General features: G+C 44.4%; 1 protein-coding gene across 2 annotated transcripts; it reads left to right on the forward strand.

The window, feature by feature from the left end:
• The first annotated feature begins 775 nt into the window (after positions 1-775).
• TMEM14C (transmembrane protein 14C) lies at positions 776-27,794 on the forward strand. Of its 2 annotated transcripts, XM_077492179.1 has the most exons (6): positions 776-923; positions 6,790-6,843; positions 10,831-10,907; positions 22,437-22,538; positions 26,053-26,140; positions 27,687-27,794. In XM_077492179.1, the coding sequence occupies exons 3-6, from the start codon at positions 10,832-10,834 to the stop codon at positions 27,742-27,744; spliced, it is 324 nt and encodes a 107-aa protein (XP_077348305.1). In that variant the 5' UTR covers positions 776-923; positions 6,790-6,843; position 10,831; the 3' UTR covers positions 27,745-27,794. The 2 variants fall into 2 exon arrangements, with proteins under 2 accessions (XP_077348305.1, XP_077348306.1); XM_077492180.1 differs by lacking the exon at positions 6,790-6,843 and having other exon boundaries at positions 780-923.
• Positions 27,795-27,800: the final 6 nt, after the last annotated feature.

The following is a 27,800-nucleotide window of genomic DNA, read 5'->3' on the forward strand; positions in this document are numbered from 1 at the left end:
CTGCCTCAACAACAGTGCTGCACCTCATATGCCACATATCCGTGCCCATCAGTGCCACCTATCAGTGCCCATCAGTCCCATCTATCAGTGGTAACTATCCTTGCTCATCTTTGCCCATCAGTGCCGCCTTATCTGTGCCCATCAGTGCTGCCTTATCTGTGCCTATCGGTGCCACCTTAACCGTGCCTATCAGTGCCCACCAGTGCAGCCTATCAGTTCCGCCTCATCAGCGCATTTCAATGAAGGAGAAAAATTACCTGTTTGCAAAATTTTATAACAAACTATTAAACATGATTTTTTATTTTGCATCTTTTTTTGTTTGTTTAGCAAAAAATAAAACTCCCAGCTATAATTAAATACCACCAAAATAAAGCTCTATTTGTGGGAAAAAAATGATAAAAATTTAATTTGGGTACGGTGTTGTATGACCGCGCAATTGTCATTCAAAGTGCATCAGCGCTGAAAGCTGAAAATTGGTCTGGGCAGGAAGGGGGTTTAAGTGGCCAGTAAGCAAGTGGTTAATGTTTAAAAGTTTTGTTTAATTTTCTAGCAAAAAAATGATATTTTTAAACGTAGGAGTGCCAGAATTGGTATGGAAGTGGTTAAATACACAACTCCACATCTCCTACTACACCTCACTACTCTCTTCTCTATCACAGGCCGCCTTATGTGTTCCTCATGCACTCTCCTATATCTTACAATGTATACATGGTGCAGCCTGTATGTGTATGCTTTATCTTCTGGCAATCTGAAGGTGTCCTGTAGTAGTGGCTCCTCCTTGTCATGTGACCGGTCACATGACTCCTGACACTCCGCCCCTCTGAATATCTCCGTTGTAGCCTATACAGTGTATTGCGGACGCTTTGACTCGGGGGTCTTCCAGCAGTGTGGTGTAGAGCGGCTCTCTCGGAGTGTTGTCTGAGGTGAGTGACGTCACGTTCGGGGTAGAGAGGCCGTCCGCTGGTTCCATGTAGTGTTGCTGTACTGTCTTGTGGTGTCCTCTGAGTCACGTGGGCCGTACATAGTGGGGTCAGGGCTACTTTAGAGATGTGTTAGCTGTCTTACAAGAGCGGTGTAGTCTATGGTCGGACTATTGTATGGTGGTTCATAGTCAGTAGAAGGGGAAAGCATGGCGGAGACAGCGCTCTGCACAGCCCCTGCCCTGTGACTTATCTGGGGTGGACAAGGACTGCTGGTGTGTGGAGGATAAGATGTGGGAGGGGCTGACATCACACACACATGGCACACAGTGGGCTCCTGGCGACAGGCAAGGGCATGTAACCCTTTCACTGCTAGGGGTGTTTGTGTGTTTTTGTTTTTTCTGCACACATTAAAAAATAAAATCATTTAGGCTCCATTCACACTTGTGCGACTTCAAAACCATGCAATTTCCAGTACGACTTTAGTGCGTCGTTGACCATGTGACTGCGTGTGCTCAACAAAGTTGCACACAAGTTGCATATAGATCACTCGGGTGCGACTTTCCTGCAACTTTGAAAGTTTTTTTTTTCTTTTTTTACATTTGACATCTACAGCCCTCGTGTTGCATGAAGACCCGGGCCAAAGTAGTGCAGGAACAACTTTAACCACTTCAGCCCTGGACGATTTTCCCCCATAAGCCCTTCCCGCCTGGCCTGTAGCAGTTTGACGGCCGATGTTGTGTCGAGAAGTGCCCAGGACGAAACGCACAGAACAGCACAACCGCTGATTTTTATGATCAGCTGTTGTGACGGCACCTGCGCACAATAGCCGGCAGAATATATTTTTCTGTGGCATTGTGCCCTGCGTTCCCGTGGCCAGTTCATGTCGGTGATGGACGGATTTATAAATGATGGCCAGTTAGGGACGGAATTTTTAAAGATGCCCAGTGCTGCAAAACAAAACCTTTTATGCTATTCTTTGAAGAATAGCATAAGAAGTTTTGTTTTGCAGCACTGGGCATCTTTAAAAATTCCGCCGCCAACTGGCCATCATTTATAAATCAGCCCCTCACCAACATGAACTCGCCACGGGAGCGCGGGGCACAATCTGACAGAAAATTTTTTATTCTGTTGGCTATTGTGCGCAGGCACTGTCAGCTGTTGTGCTGTTCCGTACGGCGCATGCGCGGTACAACCTGGGCACCGTCGATAGTGGGTTCTTCTCAACAGAACACCGGGACGTGGTTCTGTTATCCTGACTGGGCTCATATGATTTCCAGCAGGATTACATGCCCACACGCGGCATGTCAGTCTGACACGCTGCATCTCCGATCGTGATAAGGAGCCTCTGTTAGAGGCTTCTTACCACGTTATCAGCTGTGACTGATCATTGAACTTGAACATGAACTGGTAAACGGCTTTCCTTGGTTCGCTCTGACAGGGAGAGCCGATCGGTGGCTCTCCCTGTCAGAGTGTCTGTGCTCATAATCGGCACTGCCCCTTCAGATGTGCCAATCGGTGCTCCAATAATAAAGTCTGCCAGGGCCCATCACAGCCACCTGTCAGAGCCACCCATCAGTGCCGCCTGTCAGTGCCCATCACAGCCATCTGTCAGTGCACATCAATTCTACATATCGGTGCCCGTCGGTGAAGAGGAAAACATTTTATGACAAACTAAGAAAAACTTTTTTTTTTTTTTTTTTTTTATGTTGGTCTTTTTTTAGTTTCACAAAAAATAAAAACCCCAGTGGTGATCAAATGCCACCAAAAGAAAGCTCTATTTGTGGGAAGAAAATGATAAAAAAAATTAGTTTGGGTACAGTGTAGTCATTCAAAGTGTGACAGCTCTGAAAGCTGAAAATTGTCCTGGGCAGGAAGGGGTGAAAGTGCCTGTTATTGAAGTGGTTAAAGAGGAAGTAAACCCTGATGGGTTTACTTCCTTTGTCTCCCTGCAAAGGTAAAGCATAATGGGCTACTATGCATCGCATAGTAGCCCATTATGTGTCACTTACCTGACACAGGAGCCAGCGATGTCACCGATGTCCCCTGCAGCACGGAGCGTCCATCTTCTTCCGGGTATCGCTGCTCTGGCCACTCACAGCGCCGGAGCAGCAATGAAGTCAATCCCACACATGCGCACAGGAGCCGCTAGTAATGGCATATCACCGTTAGCAGCGGCATGCCCAGTGTGCCTGCGCGCCGCTGTCTATGGCACATGCGCCGTAGACAGCGGTGCCTGTCTTTTTGTAAATATCTCCTAAACCGTGTAGGTTTAGGAGATATTTCTTGGACCTACTTTTTACCTGTAGGTCAAAGGTGGTTTGTAAGGGTTTACAACCACTTTAATGACCAGGCCGTTCTTTGGCACTGTGTCGCTTTAACTGACTATTGCGCGGTCGTGCGACGTTGTACCCAAACAAAATTGATGTCCTTTTTTTTCCCCCCACAAATAGAGTTAACTTTTTGGTGGTATTTGATCACCTATCTGTTTTTTTTTTTTTTTTGTTCTATAAACAAAAAAGGCTGACTATTAAAAAAAAAAAAAAGTAACTTTTTGCTATAATACATATATAAAAATTAAAAAACTTTCTTCCTCAGTTTAAGCCAATAATATGTATTCTACATATTTTTGGTAAAAAAAATTGCAATGAACGTATATTGATTGCTTTGCCCAAAAGTTATAGCGTCTACAAAATAGGGGATAGATTTATGGCATTTTTATACATTTCTTTTTTTACTAGTAATGGCAGTGATCATAGATTTTTATTTTTCGTGGGACTGCGACATTGTGGCAGACAAATTGGACACTTTTGACGCTTTTTTTGGAACCAGTGACATACAGTGATCAGTGCATTTTTGTTATAGCACTGTATAAATTACACTGGAAGGGAGGGGGTTAACGCTAGGGGGGCGATCAAAGGGTTAAGTGTGTCCTAGGGAGGTTTTTCTACCTGTGTGGGGAGTGGACTGACTGGGAGTACAGAGAGATTGCTGTTCCTGATCACTAGGAACAGACAGTCACTCTGTACTTCCCTGTCTGAACAGGGATCTGTTTGTTTACATTGACAGATCCCTATTCTGGCTCCGTGGAGCAGCCTCTGGCCACATGCATGAGCTACCCCACCATGCTGGTACCTTTCGGGGGGGGGGGGGGGGGGTGCGTTCCTGTTTTTGACAGGTGCCATTCCCCACTTTCGGGAGATCGTGCCACGGCCTGGTCACCCGGAAGTTCATCCCCCTCCTCCTTCGCCAGACCAATTAGCGCAGCGTGCTTTGCTCATGCGGCATGCGCAAGAATTGCGGCGGCTGCTACCGACAGCTGGAGCTCCCTGGACAGGTTTCTGTGGGAGATCAGATATAGTAAGTGCAGTGTCCTGGGTTTAGGGACACTTACATTTTAGGGCACATAGATCCAATAAATGACCCAATTTTTGGTAAAATCGAATAGATGAGGTTATGCCGAGTAATAGATCCCAAACATGTCAAACCTTAAAACTTGCATGCGCTCATGGAACGGCACCAAACTTCAGTACTCCATATTTTACATAGGCGATGCTCTAAAAGTCCCTACAGGTCATCCAGATAGAGGTAATCATGATTAATGGGCCTAGAATGATTGCTCTCAACCCGGTGTGTGCGGTGATATGCAACATGTAGCGCATTCAACATTTTTGTGTGTAGGCTCCCCCAATGTGTGCATTAAGTTTGTTTGTGGAGGGGGGGGGCTCATATTTAGGGTGTAACATGTTGCGGCAGCTGCAGACCCCCGTGACAGTGAGCTGAGGATCTTTTCCCCAGCTGTCACTGTTTGACAATACTACTTTTGGTAGGCAGTGACCACTGCAGACTGGGTACATTCTATAAGAGTTTCAGTTTTGGAGTTGCTCTGACCCAGTCATCTAGCCATTACAATTTAGCCCTTGTCAAAGTCACTCAAATTATTACACTTGCCCATTTTTTTTCTGCTTTCAACACAACACATCAACTTCACGGACAACATATAATTACTTGCTACCTAATTTATCTCAGACACGTTCAGGTGCCATTGTAACAGGGAAACCAAACTGATAAGCGGCATGGAGGAGCTCAGCTATAAGGATAGCTTTAGAGCAAGAGTCTCAAACTGGCAGTCCTCCAGCTGTTGCGAAACTACAAGTCCCATCATGCCTCTGCCTGTGGGAGTCATGCTTGTAATTGTCAGCCTTGCAATGCCTCATGGGACTTGTAGTTTTATAACAGCTGGAGGGCTGCCAGTTTGAAACCCCTGGATTAGAGGAACTGAATTTATTCTCTCGAGATGAAGAAATGAAGGCAGGGCTCGACAAAACACGGGCACCAGTTCGCAGTGGCAACTGAAAATTGTGCCCTGGTGCCTGGGTTACACCACAGCAGTGGTTGGATCCTCCCATGTTGTCCACCCACAGGTGCGCGGACTAGCGTTGGCCTGGCCAATAATTGAGGCTGCAGCTTTGCAGCCTGCTGGCGTGGGATGCACACTATTATCTGCGAACCGCCACCCTCTGGTGGATGGTGCTGTGATGAGCGTGGCTTGCTCTCACTACCTGCCTACCTCCGACATCATCTTTTCAGGTTGACAGCTGGGCTTGATCGGTTGCCATTTTCTTACTGCCGCTTAGTGGATGGGGAGTACCATCTATCCGAGCCACCTCATCAGTACTTATCAGGGCAGTCTCATCAGTGCCCATCAGCGCAGCCTCATCGGAGTCAATCAGTGAGTGCCACCTGTCAGTGCTTATCAGCGCACCCTTATCAGCGACCATAAGTGCCACCTATCATTGCAGCGTATCAACACAGCCTCATTGGGGCTTATCAGCGCGACTTCATCAGTGTCGCCTGTCAGTGCCCATCAATGAAGCCCATAAGTGCCACCTATCGGTGTCCATCAGCGCATCCTCATCTATGCCCATCGGTGCAGCCTATCAGTGGCACTTTTTATATTTACTTTTCTGTCTTTTTTTTTTTTTTTGCTTCAGTCCTGAGCAGCAATTATTGCCTGACGCCCCAGACATGCAGTTCTGGGCACTGAACAGATAAAAATTTAAAAACTTGTCTCCTAACTTTTTTTAGCTGGCTCCCTAGATTCTAAGCAAATTTGTCAAGCCCTGGATTAAGGGGGATATGATCAACATGTATAAATGCATAAGTTGTCCATATAGTGAACTTAGTGTTGAGTTATTCACTTCTGCCGGAGCAAATTGAATTATGCTTTGTTTTATTTTTGCCTTCCTCTGTATCAACTGTGGGTATAGGATTGTGTACAGTATATAGACTTGCATAATCCCCCCTTCCTATTGGTTGAACTAGATGGACTTGTGTCTTTTTTTTTTTTTTTTCACCAGACTAACCATGTAAGATAAACCATGCTATTCACCTTTCCACCTGTCACTGGGTATATTGTTATGGCTGATTGTTGTAAATATACTGCATATGTATGTGTGTATCTCTATCTCTCTACTTGGTGTGTGTGTATGTGTAATTATTATAACCTCTTAATAAAAATCATTATATAATCATTAGAACTAGTCCAGGTAAGTCTGAATATGGTGCAGTCCCATAGACTTCTATTGGGGCACAAACATAGCCACTGTGTCTCAATATAATATCCTTGTGGGTGCCAGTGTGTATCCCCTGAACTTGCCCTGATTCGGGGCTGTGCACCTACATTGAGGTCACAGGGCTGGCAAACACGGCCCTTCATGGAGTACACAAGTGTTAGAATGACATGTCTCAGGTCTTGCTAAGGTTGAGAACCACAGGACTTGATCAATTTTTACATTTCAGCCATGGACCTATTACTTTAACTTATGTAGGATAAAGTAACACTAATATATATTTTTTTGTTTTGCAGAACAAACAAGGCTTTCTATTGGCACTCTTGTCTTGCAATCTACAGATAGAAAAGGTAACAAAAAATAGCTTTCTTTTTCATTCATCATGGGACACAGAGTTAGGATAATATTCATTACCTACTGGGTTATACGCCATCTCTAGGTGAATGGACACTAGTAGACAAAGTCTTGGACAGGAAGCGATCCCCTATATAACCCCTCCCATACAGGAAGTACTTCAGTGTTTTTAGTTTTTTTTTTACCAGTGTCTGCAAGGTGGATGGGCACGTTTTGTTTGAGCTTCTTAAATGCATCAAGGGATTGACCGATCAGATCCATTTGACACAGGCTCTACGTGCTTAGATAAACCCGAGCCTCACAAAGAAGACTCAAGATCCTGCAAGGTTTTGCCTGTAATGTGCCCTCTGGGCACTTGACCCTGCAAAGGGGAATCCTGGACACCACAGCGCTAAGGCATTCCTGCAGGGTGCTGTACAGGTCTAAGGGAGTGGACCCCAAAACATGAAAAGGGTACCCAGTCCTTGAAGGTTCTAAAGTGACAGGAACCTGCCCCATAATGTTTGAAGATTGGGCTCTTAGTTTCTAAGCTGCCCTGTGCCTGCATGGGTAACTGAAACTCCTTTATTTACTATTATGGGATGTCACAGTGATTGTAACAATCAGTCAAGCTAGCTGGACACCTGTGTGCGGTGACCATATGGGGGGAGTTTTGGGATAGCTGTGGGTGTTTGCAAAGTGTACTCCCTTTTTTTTTTTTAAAGCTCTAGAACAGAGCATAACCTGCACAGTGCGATATTTGGAAAGCTTAGGCTGGATCATAAATACCAAAAAGTCAGCCTTGAGACCAGCTTAAAGTCTGAAGTATTTAGGGCTGATCCTAGATACGGTCCAAGCAAGGGTATTTTTGCCACCCGTAAGGATCTGTGCCCTGAAGGATCAGGTGCGTCAGATAATGGGCACCAGGCAACCCTCCATTCGGCTCAATATGGGTCTTTTGGAAAGGATGGTGTCCTCCTTCGAGGCAATGCCCTATGCCCAATTCCATTCCAGACCTATAAAAGAAGACATCTTGTTGGCTTTGTACAGAAGAGGGACAAGTCCTGGATTATCCAGTGTTCTTATCTCCTCGGGTACGCTTAAGTCTAAACTGGTGGTTGCAGGATCAGAACCTGTGAAAGGGAAGATCCTTCCTCCCCGGTAATTTGGAGAGTACTGACCACAGATGCCAGTTTCTCGGGCTGGGGAACAAACTTAGAGGGGCTCATAGCTTGGGGTAAATGGTCAAGGACCGAACAGATCCTGCCCATCAAGGTCCTGGAGTTACGGGCAGTACATTTGGCCCTACATTCCTGGACGATGGAGCTTCAGGACTTCCCTATCAGAGTTCAGTCTGACAATGCCATTGCAGTGGCCTATATAAACCACCAAGGTGGTACCAGGAGTCGTTCAGCTCTGAAGGAGGTAAACCACATACTAGCCTGAGCAGGGGGACATGTGCCGATTCTGTCGGCAGTCCATATCCTGGGAGTAGAAAACTGGGAGGCAGATTATCTCAGCCGCCAGCAAATGTGCCCGGGGTAATAGTCCCTACACCCAAGGGTGTTCCTGAAAATTTGCCAGCGTTGGGGATGGCCAGAGGTTGACCTATTGGCATGCAGGTTCAACAACAAGCTACAGCAGTTTGTGTCCCGAAAAAGGGATCCTTTGGCAATTGGAGCAGATGTACACCCTGCTTTATGTTCTTCCCCCACACACACCCGTTCCCTCTCCTTCCACATTTCTTGCACAGGATTCGGAGAGGGGGGGGGGCGTTCCAGTCATTCTGGCCCAGAAGGCCCTTGTTCCTGGAGATTGAGACTGACAATAGACGAGCCATGGATGCTTCCAATGTTTCAAGGTCCTATATTACACCCCAATTTACAGTCTCTAAATTTGAAAGCATGGCTAGTGGAGCCAGGGTGTTGAAAGACCGTGGCATCTCGGAACCAGTGGTGTCTACCCTAGTGAATGCTAGAAAAGCTGTCACAAGGAAGATCGATCATAAGGTCTGGAAAACTTATATTGCTTGGTGTGAAGCCATAAAATGTCATCCTTGGAAATACGTGATTGGGAGAATTCTCTTTTCTAGAGTCAGCCGTGGAAATGATATTGGCTTTGAGTACAATCAGAGGTCAGATTTCGGCACTGTCAGCATTCTTCCAAAGGCCTTTAGCCTCCCATTCGCTGGTGTGAACCTTTTTATGCAGGGAACAACTCGTTTGCTTCCCCCCATTAAATCATCTATGTGTCCTTGGGACTTGAACTTGGTGCTGCCTGTTACAGAAACAACCATTTGAGCCTATCTAGGGAAATTCCATTAGACTTGCTGTCACGCAAGCTAGACTTCCTGATGGCCATCACCTCGGCTAGAAGGATGTCAGAGTTGGCGGCCCTTTCGTGCAGGGAACCATACTGGATCCTTCACCACAACAGGGTCGTGTTACAACCTGTTCCATCCTTTTTGCCAAAAGTGGTGTCAGCCTTTTATTTAAATCAGGACATTATTTTGCCTTTTTTCTCTGCCACGTTCGGCGGAAGAGAGACTGCATTCCTTGGATGTTGCTTGGGCAGTCAATGTTTATTTGTCTAGATCTGGGGAGATCCCAGGATCAGACTTTTTTTTTTTGTTTGTTTTGTTTTGTTTTACCAAAATGACCCAAGAAGGGGCAAGCAGCTTCCATTGCCAATTGGGTCTGTCAGTTGGTCATTCAGGCCTATGGTCTGAAACGTAAAGCTCTTCCCTTTTAGGGAGAGAGCTCATTCTACCAGGGGTGTAGGAAACTCCTGGGCTTTTTGCCATCAGGTATCTGTGGCTCAGATTTGTAAGCCTGCTACCTGGTCTTCAGTGCATACAGTCACAAAATGTTATTAAGTGGATGTTCGAGCAGCTGAGGATTTGGCTTTCGGCCACGGTGTACTGCGGGCTGCCATATAAGGTCTCTGGCTATTGTTTGGCAGGGTGTCTCCCTCCCCTCAAGGCTATTGCTCTGGGACATCCCAGTAGGTAATAAATATTAGCCTAACTGTGTGTACCATGAGGTATGAAAAAGAAAACAGGATTTATTCATCATACTTAACTGTACAATCCTTTTAAGTACATCATGGGACACAGATCCCTCCTCTTTTTTTGAGGATTCAGTGCTTGCTACAAATCTGAAGTACTTGCTGTATGGGAGGGGTTATATAGGGGATCACTTCCTGTCTAAGACTTTGTCTACCAGTGTCCATTTACCTAGAGATGGTGTATAACCAAGTAGGTAATCGTAGGTGTGCGCAGCCTATTGCATTAGAGTGTGCACCTGAAAGCTCAAGCATGCATACGTATATGTGTGTGTATAAACCTTTCTGAACACTTTAAGGACTTAATTCATTAAAAATGTGTACTTGTAGGAGAATGAAAAGAAAGTAATTGAACTGATATGTGCACGAGACAGAAAAGGTATACTGACAAATAAAAGTATCAACACTGTTAATACCAACACTACTGTAAGATTTTATCATGCTGTAAAACATAAATCCGAAGCTCATAATGACGAAGATGCCAAATTGTTCAGCCTTGCAGCTCATATGGAACAAGAGAAGAGTGCATTTATATAATTATACATTTCAAAGCAATTAAAAGATTGCAATGGCATGGTACAGCAGGTCTTCTCTATCAGTAATACACTCACAATGGTTCCTGGTGTTGTCTTGCCTTTTCCCCAGCTTTGATAACTTATAGGAAAGTGCATGGCTATCCTGTCCATCTGTTACCAGTTTTGGTATCCTTCAGCTGGGATGGGAAAGCTGCTTTAGTGAGCACTATATGAATTTACCAACACCAGAAGAATATGAATCCACTCTTGTGTAGTACAGATGACTAGTGTGCCAATTTATCACATGGGTTACATTTGTTTTTCTTGTACTTTCAATTCTTACTGATAATGTTAGAAAATATTTGGCAATGGCTAATTTAGTTGCATATTTACTGCAGTGATGCTTCCCTTTTTCTTTTTTTACAGTATGGGTGTGGAATGGTTTGGTTTTGGATATGCGGCTCTAGTCGCCACTGGAGGAGTTATCGGCTATGTAAAAGCAGGTATGTGTCTGAAACCTAGAGCTGTGTTAATAGTATTAAGAATGTATATGGAAGAAAGCTTAAAAACTGCTCCACAGTTACGCTGACACGTTTCAGCAATCTAAGACTTACTCATAGCTATGAGAAAGCCAGGAGCGGCTGAAGCATGTAAATTATCCATCAAGCTATTTTATTTTTTATTTTTTTTACCATTTGATGTAATAAAGAATACCAAAAATCTTTACTGGAGTGGCTTGCAAAGGCTGAAGCTGAACACTGATGACTGTTCTCTGATGAATGTAAATGGGTGGGATGATTGAGGGCGCAGTCTGCCCGGCCACATCATGCATTAAAAGTTCTGTAAACGGGAAACTTACAAGTAAGCTCTTGAGCACTGGTTGTTCATCGTCTCTTCCTGTCGGTGTGTAACTACCTGCCTGTACGAGCAGACAGATACCCTGACAAGTCTGCAGGAGTTCTGCATGGCATCCATGCTCTGAGCGTAGTTGTAATGCTTTCCAGGCTCCTATTACAAAAATGAATAAATGCATGTTTCTTGTTCATACATCACGGGACACAGCTCTATTCATTACATCATGGGTTAGATAGCCACCTTCAGGTGTTGTACACTGGCAACCCTAATTGAAAGAGTTTCTCCCCTATATAACCCCTCCCATATGTAGAGTACCTCAGTTTTTTTTTCACCAGTGTTTAAGGTGTTTGGAAAGTCGTAACAACAGATGCCAGCCTCTCAGGCTGGGGGGCAGTTCTGGAAGAAGCTTCGATCCAAGAAGAAGCTTTGATCCAAGGCAAATGGTCCAGAACCCGAAGGGTCTTTACCCATCAACATTCTGGAACGTTGGGCAGTCCATCTGGCCCTGAAGACCTGGACAGATGGGCTACAAGGCTGTCTTGTCCGAGTTCAGTCCGACAGTGCCACAGCAGTCTCCTATATCAATCACCAAGGGTGCATTAGGTGTCTGAGTGCCCAGAGGGAGGTTGATCACGTTCTCACTTGGGCAGAGAAACGTGTTCCTTGTCTATCTGCAGTCTTTGTTCCAGGGGTGGAAAATTGGAAAGTGGATTTTTTTTAAGCCGCCAGCAGCTGGACCCAGGAAAATGGTCGCTACATCCTGCAATATGCCAGATATGGGGTACACCGGATGTAGATCGACTAGCCTCCAGGTTCAACAACAAACTGGACATCTATGTATCAAGAACAAAGGCCCCACTAGCACAAGGTTCAGATGCCTTGAAATTTCCATGGGATCAGTTTTATCTGATCTATGCGTTACCTCCAGTTCCGCTTCTTGCTCGGTTACTTCGCAGGGTCAAGACAGAAGGGAAACCAGTAATCCTAGTAGCCCTGGATTGGCCCAGGAGGTCATGGTATACAGAGATCGTGAGGATGGCAGTCGGAAGGCCATGGCTGCTCCCACTGTGACCAGGCCTGCTCTCGCAAGGGCCAATATTCCATCCTTCCTTACAAAGTCTGAATTTGACGGTTTGGCTGTTGAGACCCACTTCCTGAAAAAACGTGGGCTCTCGGGTCCAGTTCTAACCACTCTGGTTAATGCCAGGAAGCCGGCCTCCAGGCTCATCTATTATAGAATCTGGAAGGCATATGTCTCCTGGTGTGAGTCCAAAGGATGACATCCTAGAAGGTATGCTATTGATAGTATTCTTACTTTTCTTCAATTAGGAGTAGAAATTAAGCTGGCCTTGAGCACTATCAATCAGATCTCAGCCTTGTCTGTATTTTTTTCAGAAACCACTTGCCTCTCATTCTCTAGTCTGGGCCTTTTATTCAGGGGGCACTCACTGTGTTTAAATCCACCAGTCAGGCCGCCTGTGTGCCCATGGGATTTGAATTTTGTCTGTTTGAATCTGTTTTGCAAAAAACATCCTTTTGAACCATTATGCCATGCTTCTTTGTGTCTTTTGACCAAGAAGTTGTTTTTTTCTTGTTGCCATATCCTCTGCCAAGAGGTTATCGGAGTTAGCGGCTTTTTTATGTAAAGAGATATACTTATTCACAAAGACAGGGTGGTGTTGCGTCCTCACCCGGCTTTCTTACCTAAGGTGGTATCAGGGTTCCACCTAAACCAAGATGTGGCCCTACCATGCCTTTTTTTTTTTCCAGATCCGCAGTCCACGGAAGAAATGTTACTCTCTAGATCAGTGATGGTGAACCTTGGCACGCCACATTTCCCATGATGCTCAACTACACTGTAGAGTGCAAGAGCATCATGGGAAATGTAGTTCCAAAATATCTGGGGTGCCAAGGTTCGCTATCACTGTTCTAGATCTTGTTAGAGCAGCCTATATATATATATATATATATATATATATATATATATATATATATATATATATATATATATATATATATATATATATATATATATATAATCTTTATCTCTTTGCTACAAAACAGAGGAACTCTCCTTACAATTAGGGTTGCCAGTGTCCACCACCTGAAGGTGGCTATCTAACCCATGATGTAATGAATAGAGCTCTGTGTCCCGTGATGTAATCTCAAGAAAATTGATTTTACAGGTAAGCTGTTTAACCACTTGCTTACTGGGCACTTAAACCCCCCTCAGTCCCAGACCAATTTTCAGCTTTCAGCGCTGATGCACTTTGAATGACAATTGCGCGGGCATACAACACTGTACCCAAATGAAATTTTTTATCATTTTTTCCCACAAATAGAGCTTTCTTTTGGTGGTATTTAATTACAGCTGGGAGTTTTATTTTTTGCTAAACAAACAAAAAAAGATGCAAAAAAAAAAATCATGTTTAATAGTTTGTTATAAAATTTTGCAAACAGGTCATTTTTCTCCTTCATTGAAGTGCGCTGATGAGGCAGCACTGATAGGCTGCACTGGTGGGCACTGATAGGCGGCACTGGTAGGCACAGTTAAGGCGGCACTGATGGGCAAAGATGGGCACAGATAAGATGGCACGGATGGGTGGCACTAAGGGGCACTGATGGGCGGCACTGCTGGGCACGGATATGTGGCACTGGGGTGCAGCACCTTTGAGGCATATTGTGGGCACTGCTGGGTGGCACTGTGGGCACTAACAGGGGGGACACATTTTTTATTTATGTGGCAAAGCAGGGGGCAGGTGGGCACTGGCAGGGCTGGCCGTGATCGGCTTTTTTTTTTTCTCCTCGCGCTGTCCGGCTCCGTTATATCACATGATCAGCTGTCATTGGCTGACAGCTGATCACATGATAAGGGGTCGGGATCGACCCCTTGCTCGGATCGGTGATCAGGCGAGTCTCATAGACTCGCCGATCACTGAGCGCACCGCGCGCGCCCCTCAGGGGTGCGCAGGCTGCTCGTGCACAGGACGACGTCAATAGACGTAGTCCCGGCAAAGGAGATCCGCGCTGTAGCCGTCATTCGGCTATAGCGCGGGTCTCAACTGGTTAAAAAAAAAAAAATCCTATTTTCTTATCGTACATCACGGGACACAGAGCTATAGTAGTTACTATGTAGCTTATAGGCCACCTTCAGGTGATGGACACTGGCACTCCCTAAATTAAAAAGTGCACTCCCTATATAACCCCTCCTACTGGTGGGAGTACCTCAGTTTTTTCGCCAGTGTCTAAGGTGTTGGTCACGAGTAAAGATGTGCTGTGCTGAGCTCCACTGGAGTAATCCTTGCTGGGGCTAGCCATGCAGACCGGATCCAATCAGTGTCTTTTTGGCCGAATTTAATGGTACCCGGGCCTCCTATCTGAAGAAACGAGGTCTTGCCTTTTTAACGCTTCTCTTTTTAGAGAGCTGGGATCCAGTACTTTTTGGTAATAAGCCATAAAGTTTACTGGCGGAGGTGCTATTACAGGCCCAGGATTGTGGGTTTCCTCGAGGATCCCCCGGTTCCTGAAGGTTTAACGGAACCCATCGTGAAGGGTGAAGATTGGGACTGTTGGTTTGCCACAGAAAACCCTGCGGCGGGAAAGGTAAGTGGAGTCTTCTAAGAAATGAAATGTGTCACCACTGGGGGCTGTATTGTGCACTTACATCTCATGCTTCTCAGAGAGCTCATATTTGTCTCCAGAGAGCAGCAAGTTTCTCTCCTCCACAGCAGTAAGCAGGTTCCTTCTCCCCACCAGACACCCCCCGTGTTGTTTTTCCTCCCCTCTTCTCGGAACGAGCGCCAACGGATTTAAAAAAAAATGGAGCAATCTGCACGCTGCTCCCCCCCCTCCCCCCCGCCATTCCTCCTTCCTCTTGGAGATACCATAGGATAGGGAGCCCACACGCGGGAAAATACCCTTTTTTTTTTTTTTTTTTTTTTATTATTAAAAAGAGAGAGGAAGTGATGTAGTAGATGAGGGGGGCTTGGCTTAGTGCGGCGTTGGCATCCTACAACGTCCAGTGCGGCAAGGTCTATTTTAAAAGCACTGTTGTGTTATTACATGCTGCAGGAGTGACACGAGCAATGAGGTTGGTGACACAGGCATTGCTTGACACATTTACTTCTGCATCAAGCTGAGCATTAATAGCAGTAACAGAGCTGAACTATTACTCAAGCAGTGGATGCATTTCTTCTGGTAGTACCTCTGCTTTGTGCCTCGGGCTATGGTCAAAAGGGGGGTGAAAAACACCTCAATAAGGGGCTCTAGAAAGACTTTTACAGTCACACGGAAGCCTAGATCCATCCCAGTAAAATGGCATCCTCCCCTGAGAGTAATATGGCTGGTCACGGTGAGCCCTCAGGAGGGGCAAGTGTTGCAGCTGCTCTTAACACTGCAGCCTCTGTATTTTACTAAGGGGAGTTTTTTTCTTCAACTATTTTAAGCTTGAAGTAAAGGTTGATGCTTTAATCGCATCTCAGGGTCGGACTAAGCGTAGAAGCTCCCCATCAATTGCTCAAGACCCTCATTCTGAGGAACAAGGGGTGAGAGATGACAAATTTCTCTTAAGGACCAGGAAAAGGCTGATGTCTCCTCTTCCAAAGAACCTGATGCGGAGTATCAGGTTCACAGGAAAGGTTGTTGGTACAGTCGCTCACTGAATCGGTCCGCTCCACATTTTTACTGCCAGTAACGCAGTCAGTCAATGAGCCCACTTCTAGTATGGGTTCACTAAAGCCTCCCCAATCTGTTCATGCTTTTCCTATCCATTCATGGCTAAGAAAGCTTATGTATTCTGAGTGAGAGCACCCAGATAAACAGTTTTTTTCCGCTGAAAAAGTTCTCAATACTTCCTTCTATGGATGAAGGGTTTTTATGGGGAGCTACAGCAATTTACGCTGCTATAGCCTCTGTAAATAAAAACCTGACTTGTTCAGTAGACAATGCTCATATGTTAAAGGATCCAACAGATAAGAGGTTGGAGTTTCTTTTTAAAATAACTATATTTCACTCGTAGTTTCAGTCAATCATCCTGTGCTGGTAGCTTTCAGAGTATCTCAGGCCTTAAAGAACCAGTTTATAGATGTCCTCAAAGTTATTCCTGATCTGCAGACCCAAGATTTGGCCAGCATTTCAGAAGTGTTGTGTTTACAGTTGACGCTATGAAAGATTCTATTCTCCAGGCCTCACGGCTCATGCTAGGGCTAGTATATGTGCATAGAATCCTATGGTTGAAAAATTGGTCAGCCAAAGCACCATGCAAAAGCTCTTGGCCAGTTTCCCTTTTTACGGTGAACGGTTATTTGGATAAGTATATCCAAAGACTTTCTAATGGGAAAAGTTCCCTTTTTTTCTGGTTAAGTTTTTTTCTTTTAAATATGCTTCTTCTCCAGGCAGTCACGACGGCTTTCACCGTCAAGTTTCAAGAGGTAAACCTTAGGGTCAGTCCCAGGGTCAAAGAGGACCTGGGGGAGGTAACCCACCAAACAAAATACTAAAGCCTTATAAGGGGGTGCCCCCGCTCGCTCGAGTGGGGGGAAAGGCGTCTATAGTTTTCAGGGATCTGGCAGGAACAATGTATAGGTTACAAACTAGAGTTCCGAGGGTTCCCGTTTCCTCGTTTCTCAGATCAAACTTTCCCAGACATCCAGTGAAAAGGGGCTTTGGATCATCTCTTTTGTCTCAAAGAGTGATATTGATGGCCCCCTTGGTAGAACAAGGATTAGGATTTTAGTCAAACCTTTTTACGGTTCCAAAACCGTACGGGGAGGTCAGACCCATTTTAGATCTCATAGATCTAAACCCGTTTTGAATATCCTTTCTTTCCGCATGGAGTCAATCCATTCAGTAGTTTCCATCCTACAAGGGGGAGAACTTCTGGCGTCAATCGACATCCAGGATGTTTTTCCATGTGCCGATATTTATTTTTATTTTTTTTATTTTATTTTTTTTTTCTCCGCTCACAAGAAATTTCTTTGCTTCTAGGTAGAAAATCTTAATTTCCAGTTTGTAGCTCTGCCTTTGGTCTAGCTACTGCACCTCGAGTGTTTGCAAAGGTCCTGGCTCCTCCTTTAGCCAGGTTAAGGGCTCAAGATGATCTACTATTGATAGATCAATCAGTAGCCCGCTTAAATCCAAAGTATGGTCACCACAGTCAGTTACCTGGAATACCTAGGTTGGATTCTCAACCTAGATAAATCCTCCTTAGAACCATCAAGGAGATGGCAGTACTTGGGGCTGATCATAGATGCAGCTCAGAAGGGGGTGTTTTGCCTCAGGAAAGGATCAGTTCCATAAGGGAACTGATTCAGTTGATCAAGAAAATGAAGAATCAACTTTGCATGAAATTGTTGGGAAAGATGGTGGCTTCTTCGAGGCCATTGTCCTTTCAGGATCCAATCTGACAATGCCACAGCGGTGGCCTATATCAATTACCAAGGGGGCGCAAGAAGTCATGCAGCCCAGAGAGAGGTGAATCATATTCTATCTTGGGCAGAAAACATTCCTTGCCTATCAGCAATTTTCATTCCAGGAATCGAGAATTGGCAGGCAGACTACTTGAGTTGCCTACAGTTGTTTCCGGGAGAATGGTCCCTTCACCCCGACATCTTCCTGTCAAAGAGGGGGAGTTCCGGACATGGCTCTGTTTTGTGTCCAGGTTCACCAACAAGATCGACAACTTTGTGTCAAAGACAAGGGATCCGATGGCATACAAAACAAATGCCTTGGTTTTTCCGTGGGATCAATTTATTTATTTTTTTCCATTGATCTATGCATTCCCTCCTGTTCTGCTGCTGCTTCCGCATCTTCTCACAGGATCAATAAAGAAGGGAAGGAGGTGATTTTTGTGACCCAGGAGATCTTGGTTTGCGGAGATCATAAAGATGGCAGTACCCTTGGAACCTACCGCTATGGCCAGACCTTCTCTCGCAAGGTCCGGTATTCCATCCTACCTTACAAATGCTAAATTTAGCAGTTTGATTATTGAGATCCACATTCTGAAAGATCGTGGGCTGTTAGCTTCAGTAGTTTCTACTTTTGGTTAATACTAGGAAGCCGGCCTCTAGTATCATATATTCTATGGAATCTGGAAGGCATATGTCTCCTAGTGTGAATCCAAGGGTTGGCACCCCAGGTAATATGTCATGGGTAGGATCCTTGTATTTCTATCAAAGGCCAGATGTTGGCCTTATCAGTGTTTTTTTTCTAAGACCACTTGCTTCACACTCTCTGGTTCGTAACTTTATTCACTTAAATTAGTCCTGTTAGCTTTACAGAGGCAGCCTTTTTTTTTTTTTTTTTGAGTCAATACGAGATATTTCCTTGGTCCTCTTGACGAGCAAAAATAATTTTCTTGGTTGCCATATCTTCTGCAGGAAGAGTATCGGAGTTTGCTGCTCTTTCTTTTAAAGAGACATATTGGTTTATTCATAAGGATAAGGTTGAATTGTGGCCTTATCCTGTATTCCTACCGAAGGTAGTATTGGTTTTTCATTTAAACCAGGTTATTGTTCTGCATTAATTTTTTCCAGAACCTCGTTCTGTGGAAGAAGGTCACTACATTTACCTTGATGTAGTGAGAGCGGTCAGGGTCTATTTGAAAGTGACCGCTTGGATTCATAAAACGGATGTTTTTATTTGTGTTGCCAGACAGTCCTAAAAAGGGGGCAGGCAGTTTTGAAATCTACTATTTCTAAATGGATTAGTCAAGCTTATGGTTAAAGAGGAGAATTCCTATTTTTCATATTAAAGCGCACTTTTCCAGGGCTGTTAGTGCTTATTGGGCTGTGCATCACCAAACCTCAATGGCTCAGATCTGCAAGAACTTGGTCTTCAGTCCATACATTTACCAGATTCTATCAAGTAGATGTAATAGGTCATGAGGATATTGCCTTTGGGCGATATGTACTGCAGGCTGCAGTATGAGTCCTCTACTTTTGTTGTGTCTCCCTCCCTTCAGTTCACATTGCTATGGGACATCCCACATAGTAACTACTGTGGCTCTGTGTCCCGTGATGTATGATAAGAAAATAGAACTTTTATAACGGCTTACCTGTAAAATCCCACAGAATTCTCTCCTTTCTTTGGTATACACGTGTATTGCTTTGCTACAAAACTGAGGTACTCCCACCAGTGGGAGGGGTTATATAGGGAGTGCACTTTTTAATTTAGGGCGTGCCAGTGTGAAGGTGGCCTATAACCCACATAGTGACTGCTATGGCTCTGTGTCCCGTGATGTACTTCAAAGAAAAGGATTTTACAGGCAAGCTGTTATAAAAATCCTATTTTTTTTTTTTACCTGCAAAAAGATGTGCATTTAAAATAAAAAAAATAAAAATATATTCTATTTTTTTATAAGGTAAACTTAACCTTTAACCACCTCAGTACAGTGCAGTTACACCCCCTTCCTGACCAGACCAATTTTCAGCTTTCAGCGCTCTCACAGTTTGAATGACAATTACTCAGTCATCCAACACTGTATCCATATGAAACTTGCGTCCTTTTTTCCACACAAATAGAGCTTTCTTTTAGTGGTATTTAATCACTAGTGGGTTTTTTATTTTTTGTGCTATAAATAAAATAATGCGTAAATTTTGTGAAAAAAAATGCCTTTTTCTTCGTTTCTGTCATAAATTTTTGCTAATTAGTAATTTTTCTTCATAAATTTTGGCCAAAATTTATACTGCTACATATCTTTGGTAAAAATAACCCACATTAGTATATATTATTTGGTCTTTGTGAAAGTTATAGAGTCTACAAACTATGGTGCCAATCACTGAAAATTGATCACTTCTGATCAGGCCTTCAGTACATCAGGTGTACCTCATTTCTTGAGACACTAACAAGTCAGGAAAGTACAAATACCCCCCAAATGACCCCTTTTTACAAAGTAGACATCCCAAGGTATTAAGTAAGTAGCATGGTGAGTTTTTTTAAGTTGTCATTTTTTCCCACAATTCTTTGCAAAATGAAGATTTTTTAATTTTTTTTTTTTTTTTTTTTACTAAATTGTCATATTATCAGGTTATTTCTCACACACAGCATATGCATACAACAAATTACACCCCAAAATACATTCTGCTACTCTTCCCGAGTACGGCGATACCACATGTGTGAGACTTTTACACAGCATGGCCACATACAGAGCACTAACATTGACGTAGTACCTTCAGACGTTCTACGAGCAAAAATTACGCATCTCATTTCTCAACCACCTATTACACTTTTGAAGGCCCTGGAGTACCAGGACAATGGAATTTCCCATAAAATTACCCCATTTTTGAAAGCAAACACCCCAACGTATAATCTGTGAGGCATAATGAGTCTTTTGAACGGTTCATTTTTTTCCAGAAGTTTTTGGAGTATGTGGAAAAACATTAAAACGCATTTTTTTTTTTTTTACACAAAATTGTCAATTTATAAGATATTTCTAACACATAGCATGTATATAGCAAAAATTACACCCCAAAATACATTCTGCTACTCCTCCCGAGTATGGCAATACCACATGTGTAGGACTTTTACACAGCCTGGCCACAAAGAGAGGCCGAACATTAAAGTAGTACGTTCAGGCGTTCTAGGAGCATAAATGACACATCTCATTTCATTCCTACCAATCACACTTTTGAAGGTCCTGGACCACCAGGACAGTGAAATTCCCCACAAAATGACCCCATTTTGGAAAGCAAACACCCCAACGTATATTCTATGAGACATGGGCTGCAAATAGGTACTCGGGTACTCTGATGGCCTGGTGACAGGTACTTGGGTACTCTGATGGCCTGGTGACAGGTACTCGGGTACTCTGATGGCCTGGTGACAGGTACTCGGGTACTCTGATGGCCTGGTGACAGGTACTCGGGTACTCTGATGGCCTGGTGACAGGTACTCTGGTACTCTGATGGCCTGGTGACAGGTACTCGGGTACTCTGATGGCCTGGTGACAGGTACTCGGGTACTCTGATGGCCTGGTGACAGGTACTCGGGTACTCTGATGGCCTGGTGACAGGTACTCGGGTACTCTGATGGCCTGGTGACAGGTACTCGGGTACTCTGATGGCCTGGTGACAGGTACTCGGGTACTCTGATGGCCTGGTGACAGGTACTCGGGTACTCTGATGGCCTGGTGACAGGTACTCAAATACTCTGATGGACTGTGATTGACAGGTACTATGAGGGGTGGTGACAGGTCCTCTTTATTGAGGGGGGGGGGCAATCAGTATGATTGGTGTACACTGTATGCGGTAACGAGATGTTACCGCAATCTCCTCCTCACACACGATCGGTGTGTGAGGAGGAGAACCCGGTAACATCCCGTTACCGCAGTTTGTTTACATTTTTGTGATCGGCTGTGAAAGGATCACAGCCGATCACGTGGTTAAACAGCCGGCCAATGGCTGTTTACCAGCGTCGGTGACGAGCAGTGTTCCCGGGGAACACGCCGCCACCGACGTGCACGCGCAGCGCGCGCATGCGCCGTGCACGTTCGGGGTGTGACCATCTGTGATCGGCCGTGACTTCATCACGGCCGATCACGTGGTAAACAGCCATAACGAATGGCTGTTCACCCCCTTCGGTGGCGAGCGGTGTCTCCGTGACACGCCGCCACCGAAGAAACAGGGATGCGCGCGCACGATCGCGCGCATTCCCTGTTTAAAACGGGAGGCCGTCATATGACGGCCTCCCGCCACAATAGTAGCAACCAGTTAATGTACTAAAAAAATGTGAGCAGACATGCCATTGATTTTTAACCCAAACTGTCCTCACTTCAATGCCTAAACCTGTCCTGCTCCCACCATTTGACCATCAAAGGAAGTATCCTACACATCTTGGTATTTAAAGGGTTAAAAGACCACACGTAGGAGGATTTATATTTTATAAGAATCTTGGCTACACGCATATTTGATCAGATCAAGTAAGAACCCTTTTAGGCTCCTAGGCTGCTTGGTTTTGATGTCAGGGCAGTTGGAAAATGATTGTTCTTACGGTCTGATAGCATTTTGGGACTGTTTCTAGTGTTCAAAAATATATCTCAAATACCTAATTATTTAAATTCTGGTGTTACACACGCTATGGATTATTACATAGATCTTTGAAAGCTGAAAACATGTTCCTGCCTAAATCTGTCAATGACTGCAGCGTAGATGGTTGTGTAAAGTTGTCACATTTTTTTCTAGGTAGCGTTCCATCTCTCGCTGCTGGTCTGCTCTTTGGAGGTCTAGCTGGTCTGGGGGCCTATCAGATGTCTCAAGATTCCAAAAATATTTTACTTTCACTGAGTAAGTTATTTATTTATTTTCTTTATTGTATTGAGTGGGGAACATCTGTTGTTGAATTTAATTTACAAGGAACTAATTCATTCAGTATATTGAGGCTATATTCACTACATTAGGGATGTAAAACTAAACCCCACAATAAAGAACATTATTAGCTTGCCTTGATGACAAGTTTCATAGCTGCTATTCTTCAGTAAACCTTGAGATCTGCTCTAGGGTCAGGAAGCGTGCTCTTCCTGTGAACTATAAGCTTACATGCCAACTCACAGGGCACCTGCACATACAGCTTGGCAGTTCAAAGTGAGGAATGCCATCTAGAGATGCATACTTCCTCTGTATTACTCCCAGCTGCATTCATTGATGGTGGCTTCCAGAGGGACCAACTAATGCATTTCCGCTAGGAAAAGCATAAGGCATGATGGAACATGTAATCCAGGCTTGCCTGGCCACATCATAACAAAAAGACAGTATACAGTGCCTTGAAAAAGTATTCATACTCGTTGAAATGTTGTCACGTTACAACCAAAAACGTAAATGTATTTTATTGGGGTTTTATTTGAACAACACAAAGTGGCATATAATTTGTGAAGTGAAGGAAAATGATAAATGGTTTTTATTTTTTTACAAATAAAATGTGTGGCGAGCATTTGTATTCAGCCTCCCTTTACCCTGGTGCCCCTAACTAAAATCTAGTGGAACCAATTGCTATCAGAAATCGCCTAATTAGTAAAATCCACTTGTGTGTAATTTGAATCTCCAAATAAATACAGCTGTTCTGTGAAGCCCTCAGAGGTTAGAGACCCTTGGTGAACAAACGGCATCATGAAGGCCAGGGAACACACCAAGACAGGTCAGGAATCAAGTTGTGGAGAAGTTTAAAGCAGGGTTAGGTTGTAAAAAAAAAAAAAAAAAATTCCCAAGCTTTTAACATCTGACGGAGCACTGTTCAATCCATCATCTGAAAATGGAAAGCGTATGGCACAACTATGAACCTATGAAGACATGGGCGTCTACCTAAACTGACAGGCCGGGCAAGGAGAGCATTAATCGGATAAGCAGCCAAGAGGCACATGGTAACTCTGGAGGAGCTGCAGAGATCCACAGCTCAGGTGGGAGAATCTGTCCACAGGACATCTATTAGTCGTGCACTCCGCAAATCTGACCTTTATGGAAGAGTGGCAAGAAGAAAGCCATACGAAGTCCCATTTTATAATTTGCAAGAGGCTATGTGGGGGACACAGCAAACATGTGGCTCTGGTCAGATGAGATCAAAATTGAACTTTTTGGCCTTTAAAGCAAAACGTTTTGTGTGGCGGAAAACTAACACTGCTCAACGCCATGAAACATGGTGGTGGCAGCATCATGTTGTGGCGGGTGCTTTTCTTCAGCAGGGATAGGGAAACTGGTCAGAGTTAATGGGAAGATGGATGGAGCCAAATACAGGGCAATCTTAGAAGAAAATCTGTTTGCCCCAGTCTCAAGTCTTTTGCAGACTCAGAGGTTTATCTTCCAGCAGGACAACAACCCTAAACCTACAGCCAGAGCTACAATGGAATGGTTTAGATTGAGCATCACTAAATGGCGGTCTGCGTCCAGCCCGAGCTGTTGCTCTTTTCGGACCGCCTCGATCGTACCATTTAGTCACTGCTTTTGTTCCCAGCTTCCTCCACTGTCATTAGAGGAGAGGGAGGTGGGACAATTCTGGACTGGGGACGGGATCAGCACTGCATGGAGAGAGGTAGCTGCCTCTCACGTTTAATCAGGAGGTGATTGGCTGCTAGGAGGAGATCCTAACAGCCAATTACCAGTTTGCTAATGTGAAAAGTTAGCCCAGCAGCTCCCGTGCCCTCCCAGTGCTGCTGTGCCTTCAGTTTAGGATTGTGCCACTTCCTGCTCTCCGCTCTGTGAAAGGTAGGAGAGCGAAGGGAGGAAAATACATGGAAATGTGAAAGATGGGGAGCGGGGGAAGGGGCAGAGCTGTGTGGGGTTATATGTGAAGGGGGCAATACTGTGTGTGGGGGGATATGTGAAGGGGGCAATACTGTGTGTGGGGGGATATGTGAAGGGGGCAATACTGTGTGTGGGGGGGATATGTGAAGGGGGCAATACTGTGTGTGGGGGGGATATGTGAGAGGGGGAAATACTGTGTGTGGGGGGGATATGTGAAGGGGGCAATACTGTGTGTGGGGGGGGGATATGTGAAGGGGGCAATACTGTGTGTGGGGGGGGGGATATGTGAAGGGGGCAATACTGTGTGTGGGGAGGGGATATGTGAAGGGGGCAATACTGTGTGGGGGATATGTGAAGGGGGCAATACTGTGTGGGGGGGATATGTGAAGGCAATACTGTGTGTGTGTGTGTGTGTGTGTGTGGGGGGGGGGGGGGGAAATGTGTGAAGGGGCAATGCTGTGTGTGTGTGTATATGTGAAGGGGCAACACTGTGTGAAGGGGGCAATACTGTGTGTGTGTGTGTGTGTGGGGGGGGGAAATATGTGAAGGGGCAATACTGTGTGTGTGTGTGGGGGGGGGGGAATATGTGAAGGGGCAATACTGTGTGTGTGGGGGGGGGGGGGGAATATGTGAAGGGGCAATACTGTGTGTGTGTGGGGGGGGGGGGGATATGTGAAGGGGACAAGCAGCTGCACACAAAATGAGGTGCTGCACAGAAAACGTGTAGGGGTACCATTGACGCTTAAACGCACTAAAATACAAGGTGCAATTTCCCGCACATTGAAATTACATGGTACTAACGCACCATGCAGTTTCCATGTGGCTTCATTTTTAAAAAGGTGCCAGGACTTTTTCCCAGCAGAAAACGCAGGCACAGCAGCCCATTCAACCTGGGCTGTGATGTAAAGAATCTGAATTATCTCATAAAACTGCGATTCGGACCTCGGCTGGAAGAAAATTTTTACTTATTGGACCTCCATGAATTTAAATTCATTACCCCTGGTTTAGATCAAAGCATGTTCATGTGTTAGAATGGTCCAGACCTAAATCCAATTGAGAATCTGTGGCAAGACTTGAGAATTACTGTTCACAGATGCTCTCCATCCAATCTGACAGAGCTTGCGCTATTTTGCAAAGAAGAATGGGCAAAAATGTCACTCTTCTAGATGAGCAATGCTGGTAGAGACATCCCCAAAAATATTTGCAGCTGTAATTGCAGTGAAAGGTGGTTCTACAAAGTATTGACTCAGGGGGGCTGAATACAAATGTACACCACACTTTTCACATATTTGTAAAAAAAATTAAAAACCACCACGTTGTGTTGGTCTATCTCACATAAAATTCCAATAAAATACTTTTACTTTTTTGGTCGTAACATGACAAAATGTGGAAAATTTCAAGGGATATGATTACTTTTTCAAGGCACTGTAGGTGTACCTTTTTTTTTTTTTTTTTTTTTTAATGAAAGACCTCTTTTGTGGGGAGCAGCCTAAATAGAATACAACTTTAAAATGTTAAAATTGCATGGGTACAAATATTCTTGTAACAGGCATTTTCTGTATTTCAGTTGCATCAGGATCATTAGCTGGAGTTATGGGTTACAGGTTTTACAGCTCTGGAAAACTCATGCCAGCCGGAATTATTGCTGGTGCCAGGTGCGTACATGTTGTTTGACTCTTTATACTTCTCAGACGATGCAGCGCAGAGTAGTAAAGCTGGTATTTTTTTTGTGTGTGGGGGTGGGGGTGTTTATACTGGGAGGATCAACTGCTGGGACTGAGAAGCTTTGTTTCACACCTGGGAAACCAAGAAATTATTTGGGCGACCTTCACTGTGCAGCCCCTGTCCAACGCTGCATAGCCTTTCCCACCATGGTCCTATTTATTACTATGGATGAGCTGTTGCCCATCTATTGGGATAATATAGTTCACCCCTGGGGTTTGATGTGAGTGTGCCCTATGAAGACAGGCTTTCACTAGACAGGCTCTGAGAGCAGGGACACACAGCGAAGATCACTAGAGCAGGGAGCATGGTGAGTATTTAATACAACAGGTTGGACTAAGGAGGTGGCAAACTACATACAGTGCAAGTTCAATAAAAGTGATTGTTGATTTTTTTTATTTTTTATTTACATCTGCCTGGAATTCAGCTTTACAAGTCAACACACAATGGATTCTGTTACCTTATTCTCACTGTGAAAACCCCTGATCAGTGTGTCGTTTTTGAAACTGTTAATTTTGATACTTAATATTTACGCCTTAATTTAGGGCCTGATGTCCCTAATTTTAGAAGTAAATATTACCCACATCCTCCCTTCTTGCCCAAATAGAATGCTTTAAAGCGTAACTCAATGTTTACTGTGACTTTTTTAAATAATTTGGGCCAAACTGGCCAATATGAACTATTTCTTTAACAGATGTGCCTGATGGGGCGTGTTGTATTGTCGCACCGGCAACATACAGTACACAGCACTGTGTTCTGGTGTCTTGTCGAATACTGCCCCCTGTTGGATAGTGTCCACCCTGTACTGCGCCTGCGCAGTATGGAGGACAAGAAGACGCTGAAGGTCTCAGAAGATGAACGGCGCCTGCGCACTGAGTTCAGGTTCAAGCCCCACCATCCAAGTGGACATAGAGTTAGAATAAAAAATTGCCTATGGCTGGTGGCGGAGGCTGAAACATCATCTGGCCACCTGTCCGTCGAAGCCAATCGGAGGAAACTTCTTGTGCCTGGCTTAGCAGCGATCAGCGCGACTCAGTTTTGTTCAGAAGCAGGATGGGAAGTTCCCGTCTCGCTGCCGGCACACAGTTCTGTGTACTCTGTAGTTAGTGCTACATACAGTTTATACAGCATGCCCAGCAGGTACACTTGTTAGTGAAGAAAATGGTTAATTTGGGCCAGCTTGGCCTAAAGAAAATATTTAAACTCACAGTAAACATGGAGTTAGGTGTAGCATGGGTTCCCTTAAATCTGAATTCCAGGTATTGATTTTATTGTATGGTCCAAGTTGAACCACTGTAACCAATGTGTACAGAAGGTATGCATATGCCATACTTGTGGGATCGCTGTGGAAGCAGAAAATTGGATATCAGAATATCTGTTCATATTTCTAGCACATCAGTAAGACTGTATAGATTTAATTTATTGCATATGTTTAATATTTAACATTATTATTATTTATTTATTTTTTTCTTCTTGCAGCTTGCTAATGCTGGGAAGACTGGGGATTAAAATGTTGGAGAAACCTCATGAACCTTGATGGAAACAGCCTAAGCACTTAAAAAAAAAATATATATACCGGACAAACCATTCACT

This window comes from Lithobates pipiens, unplaced genomic scaffold (assembly GCF_037356315.1).
Source record: "Lithobates pipiens isolate NorthernLeopardFrog02 unplaced genomic scaffold, aLitPip1_a1.2 Scaffold_19, whole genome shotgun sequence".
Taxonomy (NCBI): Eukaryota; Metazoa; Chordata; class Amphibia; order Anura; family Ranidae; genus Lithobates; species Lithobates pipiens.